This window comes from Capra hircus, chromosome 3, assembly GCF_001704415.2.
Source record: "Capra hircus breed San Clemente chromosome 3, ASM170441v1, whole genome shotgun sequence".
NCBI lineage: Eukaryota > Metazoa > Chordata > Mammalia > Artiodactyla > Bovidae > Capra > Capra hircus.
The window spans coordinates 54158856-54176000 of NC_030810.1; the positions used below are offsets into that span (position 1 = coordinate 54158856).

A 17145-nucleotide genomic window follows, 5' to 3' on the forward strand; every position below is an offset into this window, starting at 1 on the left:
AAACCCTATTGCTCTCATTTTCACAGGTTTAAGAATATGCACCTCACTCTTCAAATATTATGGCCACTATCTTTAGATAATTGTTTTTATAAGAACATCATTCTTCAGAATCACTAGAAGAGCATGTACTAAAAAAGTAACAATGTTTCAGTGGGAAAATACTTTCCATCTTAATAACCAGCTAAACCTTAATAAAAGAGTAACTTTTTTTAGCAAAGAAACAATAAAAAGCAAAAAATAGAATTAATAGGTATAATTTTGTAAACATGCATACTTCCTGAGTTCTCGGTATTTCAACAAGACATATACTCTGTTTCCTAGTGCCTGCAGAAAAACAACTCTACTTTTGAAAACTGATACATGTGTACTAATGGTAAGAACTCAACTCATCTCAAATTGGAAAAAACTTCACTTAATGAATTGTTTTTTCACCTCACAATGGACTTCAAACATTTCAAACATATGAAAATGCTAATAGTTCCACAAAATAAGTAAAATGCTCAGACAAAATGATCTATTGAACACAATATTAAAATGCTATTTATAAAGAAAACAGAAGGAAGTTTTCAGAAATGAGATCTATGCTAAAAGACTACCATGTTATCAAATACAAATCTAAACTATTTATAAGGCATGGTAAAAGATTATTACATTCTACACGCAGGATTTGATACTTTCATCCAATATATAGCCGACTCTGACAACTGTCAGAACAAAAATATTAAAAAGGTTCCTTTAAATAAGTACTGTACACAGTCTAGATAATCTGGTTGTGATAATTCAAAAGCCTATTCTGTAGAAGTAAAACTGATTAACTCATATATATAAGTCTGTCTTTTACTGCTGCTGATCATATTTATGAAAACACTTTTGTTAACAGTTCCTTTCCTGATTTAGACAAAGTGAGCTCCAATTCTTTTGTGTTACTGCCCAGAATACAGTATAGAAAATCTAAGCAAAACTGTGATTAATCTGGACAGTGAATTCTTCATTTTAAAAAGTACCTTTATGACAAAGTTGAGAACAAACAGTATTTTAAGATAGTCTCCCTATAATTTAGAATTAGGAAAACCCTTTCTCAAATGCTTTATGTAAACTATAGAGTAGACTGACTCTTGCTAATAAGACAATTACAACATACAGTTAGCTGTCACAGTACTGACAGTAATACTTCTCTACATCACAAAAGTCAATGATGATGCATAAAGCACATTTTTTAAATCAAAAGTTTTAACTGGAAATTATAAGTAACTAAGATAAATGTAGATTTGCAGCCTGCCAGATTTCCCTTATTTGGATGATGTCTATGTACTCATTAATTATTCTACATTCTATGAAGGCATATACAATTCATAATGCTCTATAACTATAAATCAAAGTGTACTGGGATAACTAAAGAGGTTTCCATTTTATAAATTAACTCAAATGATAAAAAACTTCTGAATAAGTAACACTATCAACCATGTTTCCTCATGTCTAACTGAGATGTGTGAAATCTCAAAACTATAAAATTACATCGCCATTGAGAAGACTACTAATAAAACTGGATTTTACTTTTTTTTTGAAGATTTTTTAAGAGTTGAGAATATCATTGTGTGAAACCCCAAATTTCAGTTAAAAGCATTAATTTTAGCTATAATAAAAATGCTACAGACATTTATGAATAGAGACTAAAAACTTAGGGAATAATAAACAAAGCAGAATTCATGGTTACCATATTTACACATACTCTTTGTTGTGTTTCAGTGCCACATGATCTGATTCAAAGTAATAAACATCAGGATCATCATCTTCCTCTTCTGTAATGTGCGGATTGGCACTCTCTTTGGCAGATGGCAAATGTCCAATATTGAGTCTTGCCTCTGAGGATGGCTTACTTAGTCCTTCACTCCCATAATTTTCAGAGTCACAACATACGCCTTTTTCACTGTGAGAAACTTCACCAGGATTTGTGAGAGACTCACTTATATTATCACTAACAGTTGCATTTGTTTCACTGGGATTGAGATTATTCTCCTCAAATTGTCCATTTTCTCTGCAAGGAGAATTGTTTTTAGTGGGACTACCTCTGGTAGGGGCTGCCCTCCGTGGTGAAGTTCTCAGAGTATACCGATGTTCTTGAGGTTCTGATAAAGACATCATTTGAGTCGAAACACAGTCTAGAACAGAAGATGGTTCTGGTTCTCCGGAGACTGGCATACTCTCAAGACTTGTGTCCAGGGCATTATTGGTGCTCTCATTACACTGCTCCTTTGAGGCACTGCTATCTCCCACCACATCTACTTCCTCCTCAGAATCCCTTAAAGATGAATGAATTTCAGAAAAGGGGCCTGTAGCTGGCTCAGTAGTCAGCTGATTAACATGTTCCACCGGCAGGCAGGCAGTTACTACTTTGTGGTCCTCCAACTTGACCTGCACTTCTGAATCTGTGCAAGGCACGTTATGGTTTATATAACCGTCTTCCTTCCTACTATCAAGGAACATTGAAGCGTGGGTATCCGAATCCCCATTTTCAGCTACTGATTTCTCCTGCAACACATAGGAACCAGTGCTATTTTGTTTAGTGTTCCCATCAGGCTGACAGTCATCACAGTTTATAACAGCTGAATCACTGTCATCAACACCATTGACAGCCAAATAGCCTGTGATTTCTTCAACTACTGTAGAATCAAGTGGCCCTTCCTCACTTACATTCACCTTTTTAATTTCCCTTTTCTCACAATCATCCAGTATAAGACATCGACAAGCTCGTTTAGTCCCTTGAAAATCTGCATCATTGTCCACTACTGTACTCCTCTGTTCTACTGACTCCTTGTCTGATTTTATAGGTGAATCTTCTTCTGAACTGTTTGATGCTTCAGATCTAAGGCAACGCTTAATTCTTTTTAAAACTGGTGAAACAGGTTCTGTTTGCCTTCTCTCACAATTTTCTACAGCCTGCCTTTCTATGTTATCTTTTTCTGAAGAAGGAAGTCCTCTTTTCCTAGGGCTTACCCATGACTCTCGAGCATTCTGCTGTTTTATATCAGTAGTTCTTCCATTATTATTTCCTTTCTGAATTTGCACAGGCTCTGGTCTCTTCTTTGGTGATCTTGATCGTACTTGAGAATGAGAAGAGATTTCTTCAGGATGAGCAATGCTACGATTCCTTAAAGTTCTACCACAAAAAGATTCATCCAAGCCGTTTAACCCCACTGTTGATCTTGTAACACGAGTAGATCGGGAAGCAGCCATACTATGGCAAGTCCCTACAATACGGTCATCATGATCCACTCATTGGGAAACCTTCAAAAACGTAAACAAAATAATGAGAAAAAGGTAATAGTTAATATCCTAAAACAAAAGTATAAAACTATAACTTTTTAATCCAGGTATAGCCAATATTAATAAATAATGTGATATAATTTATTTTATTAACATTTCCAAAAGTGTTAATAATAGCTAACAATTATAAGGCACTTATGTTTTAGGGATCTCTATGCTTTAAATACGTTAACTCACTTAAGTCTAACAGCAATTAGAATAAGTACTTATTGGGACTTCCCTGGTGATTCAGGGGCTAAGACTCTGCACTCCCAAAGCAGGGGGCCCAGGTTCGATCCCTGGTCAGGGAACTAGATCCCACATGCAACTAAGACCTGGTGGAGCCAAAGAAAGAAAGAAAGAGAAAGTACTTATTATCACTCCTACTTCATGTATGAAGAGACTGAAGCATATACAGTTTAAGTAATATGTCCAAAACCACGCAACTAGTAAGCTCTTCCCCCTTCTCACTGTGTATCTGTTTCTCAGATATTCAGGGGCAAAAGGCCCAGAAAGATCTCTCTCAAAGACAGGACTTCACCTTGGTTATTAAAATAATAACCTCAAATTTATACAACAGCTATCACATAAACTAACCCAATCACTTCTCATGTTTTCTCAAAACATTTCTGGGAGGTAAAAAGACAGGCTCTGCTCTTTCTAATTTACTCTTATGAAAATGAGTTTCAGGTCAAATCTTTTGATAACAAACTACATGGCATCTAAAAAATTTGGATTGCAGTACAATTTTCTGTAACTAAGCAGATGGATAGAAATCATAACCCTAGGTTGTACTGAATACTTGCTAAGAGCAATACAGCGCAAAGTCAAGACACCCTAGTCTCTCGAAGTAGAACTACAAATTAGCAAGTGAAAGGAAGTATTCTAAAGAGGATAGAAGAAAAAGGGAAAGAAGCACACCCGCCAAACATGCACTACATTTAAGAAATCAAGAAGACACATATAACCCCATTTTTTCCTTCTCTGAACTCCTGAGTATATGTGTATGTCACAGTATTAACGCATGTTGAGGATATGAGCAGGTTCGTGTGGATGTTCTGCTGTTTCTATTGATATAATACAAATGAGCAGAAAATAGAATACTGCCCTGTTTTATCCATCTTGATAAACTGAGTGATTTAGTGATTATTTTCCAAGGTTCTCCCAACAAGCAGAATAAAGAAGCTATTAAGAATCCAAGTCTCCATTTTTCTGCACCTGTTTAGCCTTCAAAACATACTTTGTCACTTCACTGCCTAACTTCGAATGGAGTGCAGGATGGACAGACAAAGCAGCCAGTAATGGGTGTAGGACATAGCTGCCCAGGACCCTCTTCCCTCCTCCCTTTTGCCGGCCTTCCCACAGGCTCACTCTCCTTTAACTCTCCAAATGCCATTCTACCCCCTCTCCCCACAAATCAAATACAGTCTCTCCTTTGCCTCAACTCAGTAGTATAACAGTTAGAAAGGTTATTAGGAACTACAGAAGATATGGCAACATGCTACCACATACAAAAAAAAAAGAAACTGTCTTCTTGTTCCTGCCTGCTGATAAAGTGAAAAAGTATCCTGTAAAATACGTAAATTGGTTGAATTTAGTTTTGTTTCAGAGTATGGTATACTTCTAAATTTTTAATTAACATTTTTTTTTAATCTTGTAAGACTAGATTACAAAATTACAAGATGACTCAAAAAATTGGACCTAAAATTAAAGCATGAAAATTTGTTCCAGAGAATTCCATAGCAATCATGTGAACAATAAACATGGAACATCAATCAGAACTTTACGTTTTTTAAAGCAAATTTTTACTGTTTTGGGACTCATTTAGTCAGACCTCATGTATAATTCTCTTTAGTTAAAATCTTGTTATTAAGATTACAGTCTCTCTTTATTCACAGGTAATAAACACTGAATGATCCATAAATATCTACTTTTAATTACAAATAATTTAAGTTAAAACTTCAAATGATGTTTCAAAAGAGCACCAACTAAAAAATATTAAAAGCAATGCATTTGCTCCATGTACCCATGTTTTGGAGCTTTCAAATTTGAAGATTATAGATTTTTAAATATTAAATACCTGTGTAAATATAACAAAGAAAACATAATACTTTAATTTCATAACTTTATTTATAAAATCTAATGCAAGTATTTTTAATACAAATTTGATTATATTCATGATTTATGGTTCAAAAATAATATTGGCAATAGTAATATTTTATAAACACACATACAAAAAAACTGTTCACCTTTATTTTTTAAAATATGGATGCCAATCAAGGGCATATAAAACTTCAAATGATTCTGCAACAGGCATTCCTAGCCCTTTTCTTTCCACGCCAATCCAAACTGAAAGCAAAATTTCTGCCTTATCATTATCAATGAAACAATTCCATTATTAATAGTAAAGAAAATTACTAACAAATATATATATATCATTATAAAAGACCAACTATGATGATAATGAGGGCCTATTTTATTTCTTCACCATTTCAGTAATCAAAATACTTACAAACATGAAATATTAAAACTGTTTTCATTTCTTTTGTTCCCACAAAATCTTTTTATTCCATCCACAACTAAAATGAAGTCCAAATTTTAGAGTTCTCAAACCTATGCTATTGGGCCACATTTAAAGCAAAACTGCTTTGTGACATGAACCCTTGAGCTACTTCAAACTCTTGCAACTCAGAGTGTGGACCTAAACTCCTGAAACTAACACAACACTGTAAATGAACTATAATCTAATAAAATGCTTTTTAAAATATAGAGTATTTTATATAGAAATTTGGTGATTCATGTTTACTGTCCTTAAAGTAAAGTATAAAAGTCTTAAAAAACAAAAAACAGAGTGGCCTGAGAACTAGCACCATGGGCATCTACTGGAAGCTTGCCAGAAATACAGAATATCAGGCCCTGCCCTAGACCTTTTGATTATAACCAGAATCCCAGGTGATTAAATGTGTTAGGTTAAGATGCATTGCCTTAGACCACTGCATCAGACAGTAGTCTATGAAAATATACCAAGTTTCAAACTAAATTAGGCCATTTATCCTTTAGTTCTTTATTTGACCCTAATAAAAACTTATAAATAAAACTATGATCACTTTGGCTAAGGAAGCACTAAATATAGGATTATAAAAATCTCTTGCCTGAAATTAACATATTGCATATACTTAAGATATTAAGTTGATTAAAATTCTGAAGATTAGAGTTAAATGAAATTTTAACATTCTTCCCTCTTATGATTTTTTTCTTCTGTGTTAACCTTTTTCTTCATTATCTTTTCTATTTTTGAATAAGAATTTATAAAGACACATATTTTCTATAGTTAGCTGATAAACTTGAATGCAAAATTCAACTACAAACAATGCTCTGATTATCTCAACCAAGTCTCAATATTGTTTTGCTATGCATTGCAAAGTATTATAGACTAAACCAGTTGTCTTCCTCATTTTAGCTGCGTAACACAAGAGTTACTAAAAAAATTCAGTGAAGAGGTTTGGAGTGCAAAATACTTCTGCCAAAAATTAAACTGCTAAAGGAAAAGAAACTCATTTACAAAGTATCTGAGAAAATATCCCTGTTAGTTAACCAAACAGTTGACATGGTGAAAACATTAGCCAGTACCCAAATAGAACTGGAAATTTAATCAGTCTAGTTTTAGAATTGAGGGAAACTGTTAGTTAAAAGATTCATAAAGACAAAATCCAATCTAGCAACTAGAATGAAGTTTTTCCTACATTACCCACAAACTGATGAATATGGCATTTTCTACAATAGAGGGAAGAGAATATAATCGATCACTAGAATTCCTCTCTTCCCCACCCTCATAAGTTTTCACCCTATTTCAGGACATATCTGAGAAGGAGCGTCAATTAAATTTTAGCCGTCCATTCACATTAAGTCCCAAATCCTACCTACAATTACACATATCTCACCCATTTGTTTACTGTTGAACTACCCTCTCCCAAATTTGAATCTAATTATAGAACCTAATTATAGGATTCTCAAATCTAATTATGGGATTCTGAAACACTCTGAAATAGTATCAGCTTTGTTTCAGATAATAAATTTCCAGCCCCTGTGACCACATCTGTATAAGTGCTTCAATAAGAACTGAAAGGAAACTAAAATGCTCCACCTAATGAAACACTACTCCAGCTATCACCTTTACTTAAGAGAAATCTCAAAAGCACTACCTATAAGCTTTTGTTCCACTATAATTACTGAAGTAGAACAGTTTATTTTGGGAATTGAGGGACTGGCAATCCTTCATTAACATCAATATTCTAGCTGATAGTTATCTAGTTTTATTAACTGAACAATTTTTAGGAAACTGGTCATGATATCACATAGACAAACCAAAGTGAAAGGCTAAAAGAGTAAGAGGAATGGGAAGCGTCACTAAAGATTCTTTTTCTATTTGTCTAGAACAGGAATAGGAACTGTTTAATAATGGTGTAGGAACTATCCTTGTCATACAATTCTCTTAAGACAAATTTATTCAGTTGAACAATTACACCATTATCTACAATGTCAAAAGTATCTATAAGGTTGAAAGAAGGAGAGTGAGACCTGGGGATGCACCTATGCAATTCAACTTAAGGTTCTTAATATTAGTCTCTTTGAAGCCTGGGAACTCTATTACATACTATCTTGACCTCTTGTTTAAAGGGATCTCTTCTTTCTTCCCCTTTCAGAGAAATAGAGAGAGAAAGAGATAAGCAGACAAATACAGATAGACAGAGGTGAATGTATATACACTTAAAAAGAAAAGCAGGGAGATAGAGAAGTCACGGAATCACATACTGCCCAATATCTCAAGTACTGAAACGTATAATGCTTTAGAGATTCTAATGTACTTTGAGTTATTTCATGTATCCCTTGTTGGGAAAATATTTCATTCCTACCCAATTCCCTATAGCTCCACATTCCTATGAACAGCTACCCAGACTGCACAATTTTCTACACGCCAAAGAAAGTATATAAAAATAACAAGTCTCCTCTCCTTAAATACAAGCAAACAAACAAACTATAGTTGTCTTCACTACTGCAAAACTAAACAACTTACCTGTACAACCAAAGATCTATCATTGTGGAAATATTATCTCTTTTCCTTATATCCTGAAGGAGTTGAAGCTATGATCTAGAATAGAGCTTAAGCATCAGGGTTTCAGACTCTCAGCTTCAGCCATGGAGAATACTAGAACTTCCTAAATTCCTTTCTTTAAAATAAAATAATAAAAAAAAAAGAATTAAAGAAGCAAATTAACTTATGCTAACAGATTTTAGTAACACTTTGGTAATTCTCATTAACTTTGTAGCCTCAGAGATATCAAGAAACTGGAAAAGGATTTTTAGAAACTAACAAAAACAAACCAAAAAGAGTTTGAAATATACTAAATCTTTACAACTCAATATTATTTTGAGTCAAAATGTGACTCAGTTCTTTATTCTAGAGTCTAAGGCAATATTGTTCTGAGATGACCCAAAGACTGCCCTTTATAAAATTTCTCATACAGAATTTATAATCTCTTACTCTTATTCTAGAGGCCTTCCCAAAGTTTGGCCTTCAAGTATTTAAAACTGAGGACTGAACAACAAAAATAATTTAGGTTATGTACAACAAAGAATCAACCAAATCTTCTATATATACATGATAATTGTGATGAAGTGTTACAGGACTTTACAAAGGGAAATTTTTTATAAAGGGAAATTTCTATTATTTTTGGCATATGGATTTTCAACAAAAACAATAAGGATTTTCTGGCTCTGGTACCCAGTAGACCAGGTATTTTAATTAGCCTAATTACAAAACATTTCTTGGATAGTCTGATTAATTATAATTTTACTTTATAGTAATGTATTATAATATCCTTTTCAGAGAAGCTGGCTAAATGGGTTATTATGAGTGCCCATTTGAAAATAAGGAGGAAACTGGCAATGTTTATGATGGAAATTGTCACTTTATTATGAACATAAAACTAGATATTCTAAAAGTGACAGTATTTTTGGTAAAGGATTGTAATTTGAAAACATAAAAAATATGTTAAGTTTTAAAAATAAAAAACTGATGCAACTATCAAGCATTGTAAACTATCAATAGATAGTAAAAATAAAAGCACAGTTTTGTTCAGTAAGACTGGAACAAGGCTAATATTTAATATCTCTAGATGCAACCTCTCCCAGATATGCCTTGCAAATTCTTGAAAAGCACAAGATAGGAAAATTGTCTAAATAAAATTATTTAATGCTACATTAACGAATGTTCTAAATCAACATGAGGAGGGTACACAGTGAAAAATGGGCCTATAAAAAGGTAACCCTTGACTTGAAACTTCACTCTTCTTATAACACATTCCAACTGCCAACTCCTTTGTACTCAACCCTGAAATCCTTTCTCAAACATGGTAACGCATTGCATTGTATGGTGTGTGGTGATGGTAGCAATCAACAGAACCAAAGAAGATCCACAATTTAGGATGTGTCTCTGAGTATTCCCTAGCACGTCCATTTCAGTACTCTTTCAAGTTCCAACCAGTCAGGTTACTATCCTATTTGGATAGGGACTGCTGTAGAAACATCAACCATATTTGCCAGGCAAGGAGATCTGCAACTGTTATTTTCACAGAACAGATACTTACAGCTGAGTCCTACCAGTATTAAGATAAACAGGGTCATGCAGATGGTTAGGCAGATTAGGCTTCTGAAAAACCTAATACACTGAAAAAGAAATTACTTCAGTCACTTACTTGTACTAACTAAAGCGCACTTGGCCTTAAGATTATATTTTTTTCTTACCTTTCTTTTAAGTGTTTCACCTAGTGTTTGATTTCCAAGCGTCTGCATTTATCTGTCATCACTGTTAATGTCCATTTTACATTGAGACTTCAGGTATTAATTATTTTTATAGTTGAACTAGCACAACTTGATATCTGTGGAGGAAAATCACAATATAGTCACTATGGGTGTGTTATTATTTGCAGATTTGTGGATAAAACTGACAGTATTTCTTCTAAATACACAGCACACTGCATTTTTTAATAAATTTCACAAACAATTCCTTTTATTTCACTATAAAATGTTACTTTGTTAACAGACTAAAAGGATTTCTTAATTCTCTTATAAATGCTTCTCATAGTGCCCACATAAAATATCTCAAAATTTCATTTTACATTAAAATTTATATCAGTTTTAGATTCCTTTTCTGACTACTAATATAAATATGCCTCACTTGCCACAAGCCTGTAATTTCTCAGATATTAATAGAAAAGTACTTTTTTGTATTTTATGATAATATTGGGGAATAAATCTAGAAAACTTAAAGTAAAAGTGCAAGTGAAGTCGCTCAGTCATGTCCGACTCTTTGCGACCCCATGGACTGTAGGCTCCTCCGTCCGTGGGATTCTCCAGGCAAGAGTACTGGAGTGGGTTGCCGTTTCCTTCTCCAAGAAAACTTAAGAATGCAGTAAAAAAGATCATGACTTTCCCCTAAACATGACTTTAAAACATTTGTTTTCTTTTAAGCTAACATTTTTGTATTGGTTAGATTATCCCTCTGTGACTAATTTGTTCCTGTTATTTTGACTATAAATAGGAAATAAATGTGACAGAATAAGTGAAGAAATAAATCAAGATGTAGCTGTGCAAATGTTCCTTACATGTAAGCTTCTTATAAGCTTCTTAAAAATATATCCTTGGTTACAGGTTGCAAGTGAGAAACATATCAAAGTGTTTACAATGATAATGAAAAGCACTATATAAAATTTTAAGTCATTTCTACCCATTTACTGGTGAAAAAATAAGCTTAAAAATATCATATATGTCACAGAATTTATCAGTGGCATTCTAAAATGATTCAACATAGTATACCATTCCAAATTCCTGTATAATAAAAAGTAAAAATCTACACAGAAAATGCAGATGGCCTGTTTTGTGTATAAAATTTGTTACTGGAGATGTTCACTAAAATACCGTAGAAAATTGTAAAATAAAATACACAATGTCAATTATATCTCAACTTTTTTAATTGGAGAAACAGAATAATAAAGGAGATAGTGATTAAGAAATACTAATATCACTATCCTCAAACATTTCATTTCTATTCCATTTGTTTTCTTTTTTGTTTTGTTTTTTTAACTGCACAGCATGGCTTAAGGGATCCTAGTTCCCCAACCAGGGATCAACCAGAGGTCCCCTGCAGTGAAAGCGCAGAGTCCTAACCACTGGACCACTAAGGAATTCCCTCATTTGTTTTCAAATGTTAAAAAACACATTAGGTAATGTCACAAAAAAATTTAATACACATCTACGTATTCCAAAATTTAAAAGTTGATATAAATGCTCTTGTAACAATGAGTTAAACTAGTCAAAACTCTTCTTACATTCCTTACACTACAAAGCAGTCTTCATTTTCATTCACTAAGCATTTCAAATTTAAGATTCTACAAAAAACTATATGCTTTTGGAGCAGGTAAACTATTAAGAATTGCGACAAGCTACCATAATTTTAAATTTTATATTATTTAAATATAGTAACTTGCTCCAGAAGTTTAAAAAGGTTAGCTATTCCGTCCTTTTAAATCACACAAAATAGAAAACAAACCATTTAAACCCCATTCCTAAGGCCTTATTTATGCCTTTCCACAGAGCTTTGCTTGTGTTCACGTACTAACAAAATTCATTGACTATTCAAGAATTCCAAAACCAAATCCAAAAACCAATCCTGACTGAAAAGAATTACTTTTCCTACTATTTGCAGTCTAACACTAGTACTACTGTGTTAAACAGATTACAGGATCTCAGATTCACAGCACATGTGAAATCACTTCAAAAGACTACAAAAAGAAACTCACTAGAAAATGTACCAGTTCTATTGACATAGCAAAGTTATATGCTACACATTTACTATAAAAGTAAAACTAACATCTAGGCTAAATGCAACCTAAATTATAAAACAATAATTTTTTTAAAACTTTTCTAAGACCTTCGGGAAAAAACTCAGAACAAAGGTTCAAACACAGACTCATATTTGGCATCTAATTCCTCAGTTATAATTGAAAATATTAAACACACACACTACACTTTAAATTATTTTAAAAGAAAACAGAGAGAGACAGTCAAAGCTGGTTGTAAAAAGCATGAAGATAATGGTCAAAGACATAAATACTTTTCCTAAACAATTAAGTGTATCATCGTTACTTGCTACAGAGAGTTGAACCGAATTTTCACTTGGTACAAAGTATGATCAGGAAGATGACAACGTCCTGGCTCCCTAAGTTGTTTAGAACCAGAGGTTCAATGTGTTGGATGCCTCCTACAGGTTTTAAGAGATAAGCATATTTCACAGGCAACATAAAGGAAGTAGAAAGAGCATCAGATTTGGTGGAAGGAAACACAAATATGATTCTCTACCCACCATCAATCGTAACTGTTTGATCATGAGAGAACCACACTGCCCTTTTGCATTTCATCTATAAAACAGGAGACATAACACCTGCCCACTGCATTTCAGGGTTATTGTGAAGTTCAGTAAGTTTATGCCTCCAAAGTACTGTAAAATGCTGGTTTTTGAACTTTTTTATACTGCTTTCCAAACTTTAGATTCAGCAGTTCTGGACATGGCAAGCATAAATATTTTTAATTAACTACTTTAGGTCATTCCAGTGCAGGGGTTATCCCAAAGATGAGGCTCACACTTTGAAAAAAATTCCATCACTTTCTTCTGAAGAAACTTTAATGCTTGTAAAGCATTACCCTAGGGGTTTAATGCAAATTTCTAAACCTCATCCTTAGAACTTCAGATTCAATGAAGTTGGGACAGGGTATAGAATCCTCATTTTTATCACACTCACTGCAGGTGATTGAGCTCAGGACCCACACTTCTACAAACCCTAAAGCATATTATTCCCCTCATACATTTCCCAAATCTAATTTCAATAAATTTCAAATTTCCCCACCTCTACTGTCATCAAGTTATGACCAACCTAGGCAGCATATTAAAAAGCAGAGACATTCTTACTTTGTCAACAAAGGTCCATCTAGTCAAGGCTATGGTTCTTCCAGTAGTCATGTATGGATGTAACAGTTGGACTATAAAGAAAGATGAGTGCCAAAGAATTGATGCTTTTGAACTGTGGTGTTGGAGAAGACTCTTGAGAGTCCCTTGGACTGCAAGGAGATCCAACCAGTCCATCCTAAAGGAGATCAGTCCTGGATGTTCATTGGGAGGACTGACGTTGAAGCTGAAACTCCAGTACTTTGGCCACCTAATGTGAAGAAGTGACTCATTTGAAAAGACCCTGATGCTGGGAAAGACTAAGGGCAGGAGGAGAAGGAGACAACAGAGTATGAGATGGTTGGATGGCATCACCGACTCAATGGACATGGGTTTAGGTAAACTCCGGGAGTTGGTGATGGACAGGGAGGCCTGGCGTGCTGTGGTTCATGGGGTCACAAAGAGTAGGACACGACTGAGCGACTGAACTGAACTGAATGTCATGAAGGGCATGACCAATATTAGGCCTTCATCATTTCTTACTTCAACTAATCCACCTGACTTGTAATTGGTTCCTTTAAGTCTTGCTCCTTACAAATTCATGGTCTATAGAGAAGTCTAAGGTGCACATTTCTGTCACTCTTGTCTAAAACCCTTTCAAGGGACTTACACTTCTGGGCAAGACAGAGCAACAGAGATGAGAGGTACGTTCCTATTCAAAACAACTGAAAATCTGGGCAAACGGAACAAAAATGTTTTCCAGACACTTGAAACCAGACAACACAGAACAGTAATCAACGAAAGAGAAGAAACAAATAAAGCAAAGCCTTTAATAGTCCCAGCTTCCTGACTGGAGTTTCCAGACTGCAGAGTGAGGAGGGTGATCTCAGGCAAACCAGTCTCCCAGTGTTAGGACGAAGCATGGAGTCTGGGGAGACACAGGTAGCTAAGGTTTCCAGAACACTTGTACCAGAGAGGAAGGAGCATCAAAGAGAGCAAGTAAGACCTCAGAAGATCTACAGAGATCTTCCTCAAGTCTTGAGGTGACCACTCATCAGTATATGCAGTATATCCAAGGCCTGGAAAATCACTCCAACCCACAGCCAGGGATGTACTAGGAAATGTGCAACAACTAAGGACAGTTAGTGGTTTATAGTTCATGGTCCACAGGGTTACCAGTGACTCTGGTGTGAATATTCCCTACCCATGGCCAATTTCAAGCTATCAAGCAATATCACTGAGTGCAAAGATGAGAAGAGATACATAGCAGCACATTACACATTACACAGTATTTCTACAATAATGATACGATAGATATAAATTACCACCAAATCACAAAAATAGTAATAAGCAATAATATAATTGGGGTCCTCCCTGACGGTCGGTCCAGGAAGCCTGCCAGACTTCCTTATGGTCTAGTGGCTAAGACTCCAGGCTCCAAATTCAGGGGCCCCAAGCTCAATCTCTGGTCTGGGAACTAGATTCCACATGCTGCAACTAAGACCTGGTACAGTCAAATAAAGAATTAAATAAATATTTAACAACAACAACAACAAAAGAATCTGCCTGTCAATGCAGGCAATGTAGGTTCAACCCCGGCTCCAGGGCGACCCCACATGCCGCTGGGCAACTAAGCCCGTGCCCCATGCTCTAGAGCCTGCCAGCTGCAATTAATGAAGCCAGAGGGCCTAGAGCCCACAACAAGAGAAGCCACCGCTATGAAGAGTAGCACCCACTCACCAGAACTAGAGAACACCTGAGCACAGCAAGAAAGACCCAGCACAATCAAAGCTTAGTAACTTTTTTTTAAAAAAAGGAGAACAGAGAAAAAATGACAATAAGATTGAAAGCAGACTAGTCCCTGGAAATGACACAAGACAGTGAAGTTTATCTTTGTATTGAAAGAAACTGTCTACTAGTGAAATAAAGATGACTTCTAACTATAAATGTTGAAAGATGTCATTACCAACAGAAATAGACTATAACAAATGTTAAAAAGAAATTCTTCAAACAGAAGAAAAACCATACTGGTTGGAACTCTGGATCTAACCAAACAAATGAAAACCACCAGGAATGGAAAATCAGGGTAAATATAAAAGACTTATTCCCTTAGTTGTGATATCTCTTTAAAAGAAAATTGACTGTTTAAAACAAAAACAACACTAATATACTGTGAAGTTTATAATACACACAGAAGTGAAAAATAATAACAGCACAACAACCAGGAAGAGGGAAATACAATGATGTAAGGTTCTTACACTACATGTGAAGTGGTATAATTTCAAACACCCTGTAATAGGTTAAATCCTAAAAGGAATCACTGTTTAAAACTGACATTTAATAAGCCAACAAAAGAAATAAAATAAAACATAAAAAGAAAAAAAATAGTTCAAAAGAAGGCACGATAGAGAGAAAAGAGAAAAAAATACATATATATGAAAATATTTTAACAGCAAGGTAGTATATTTAAACAATATATATACGTACATATGTATGTATACATATAGAATAAATGGCCTAAAAACAGTTTCAGTTCAGTTCAGCTGCAAAAAGTTTCTTGGAAAGAATAACAATAAATTTTTAAAGATTCAAGTAATAAAAATTGTGACCATGATAGAATTAAGTCAGAAATCAACAATAAAAGAATTGTCTCAAAATTCCCAAATGTCTTAAAATAATAGCATGCTTCTACCACACGCCCAAGGAGAGGGGCGGTGACCGAGAGCGCCATGCTGCGACGGCGCAGGAGCGGCCGAGAAGAGCTATCGCACGTCCAAGGTCAAGGGAAGCAGCTGAGGCGCTACCCCACGTCAGAGATCAGGGGTGGCGGCTGAGACAAGCTACCCCATGTCCGAGGTCAGGGGCAGCAGCGGAGAGGAGCTACCGCAAGCCCAAGGTCGGGGGCAGCGGTGGAGAGGAGCAACCCCACGTCCAAGGAGTGGCCGCTGCGCATGCACCGGAAGGCCAAGAGGAGCTACTCCATGTTCCAGGTCAAGAGGAGTGACCTCGTCCAAGGGAAGGAGCAGCAGCTGCGCTTTGCTGGAGCAGCAGTCAAAAGATACCCCATGTCCAAGGTAAAAGAAACCCAAGTAAAGACGGTAGGTGTTGCAAGAGGGCATCAGAAGGCAGACACACTGAAACCATAATCACAGAAAACTAGCCAATATGATCACACTTACAACAGCATGTCTAACTCAATGAAACTAAGCCATGCCCTGTGGTGCCACCCAAGACAAGCGGGTAATGGTGGAGAGGTCTGACACAATGTGGTCCACTGGAGAAGGGAATGGCAAACGACTTCAGTATTCTTGCCTTGAAAACCCCATGAACAGTATGAAAAGGCAAAATGATAGGATACTGAAAGAGGAACTCCCCAGGTCAGTAGGTGCCCAATATGCTACTGGAGATCAGTGGAGAAATAACTCCAGTAAGAATGAAGGGATGGAGCCAAACCAAGAACAATACCCAGTTGTGGATGTGACTCCTGATAGAAGCAAGGTTCGATGCTGTAAAGAGCAATATTGCATAGGAACCTGAAATGTTAGGTCCATGAATCAAGGCAAATTGGAAGTGGGCAAACAGGAGATGGCAAGAGTGAACATTGACATTCTAGGAATCCGCAAACTAAAATGGACTGGAATGGGTGAATTTAACTCAGATGACCATTATATCTACTACTGTGGGCAGGAATCCCTTAGAAGAAATGGAATAGCCATCACGGTCAACAAAAGAGTCTGAAATGCAGTACTTGGATGCAATCTCTGTTCGTTTCCAAGGCACACCATTCAATATTACAGTGATCCAAGCCTATGCCCCAACCAGTAACACTGAAGAAGCTGAAG

The 17145-nt window shown here is 35.5% G+C and overlaps 1 protein-coding gene across 7 annotated transcripts in view; it reads right to left on the reverse strand.

Moving 5' to 3' along the window:
* Positions 1 to 17145, reverse strand: part of ZZZ3 (zinc finger ZZ-type containing 3) — a 117963-nt gene that overhangs the window by 59344 nt on the left and 41474 nt on the right. For 3 of the 7 annotated variants that reach the window (XM_018045604.1, XM_018045617.1, XM_018045621.1), the window contains 4 exons: positions 10108 to 10241; positions 9951 to 10029; positions 8378 to 8531; positions 1730 to 3285 (listed from right to left, as the gene is read on the reverse strand). In XM_018045604.1, the coding sequence (XP_017901093.1) occupies positions 1730 to 3234 (1505 nt within the window). In that variant the 5' untranslated portion in view covers positions 3235 to 3285; positions 8378 to 8531; positions 9951 to 10029; positions 10108 to 10241. Of the gene's footprint in view, positions 1 to 1729; positions 3286 to 8377; positions 8532 to 9950; positions 10030 to 10107; positions 10242 to 17145 lie in introns of those variants that run through there. The other 4 variants (XM_018045625.1, XM_018045612.1, XM_018045608.1 and 1 more) reach the window with 3 other exon arrangements.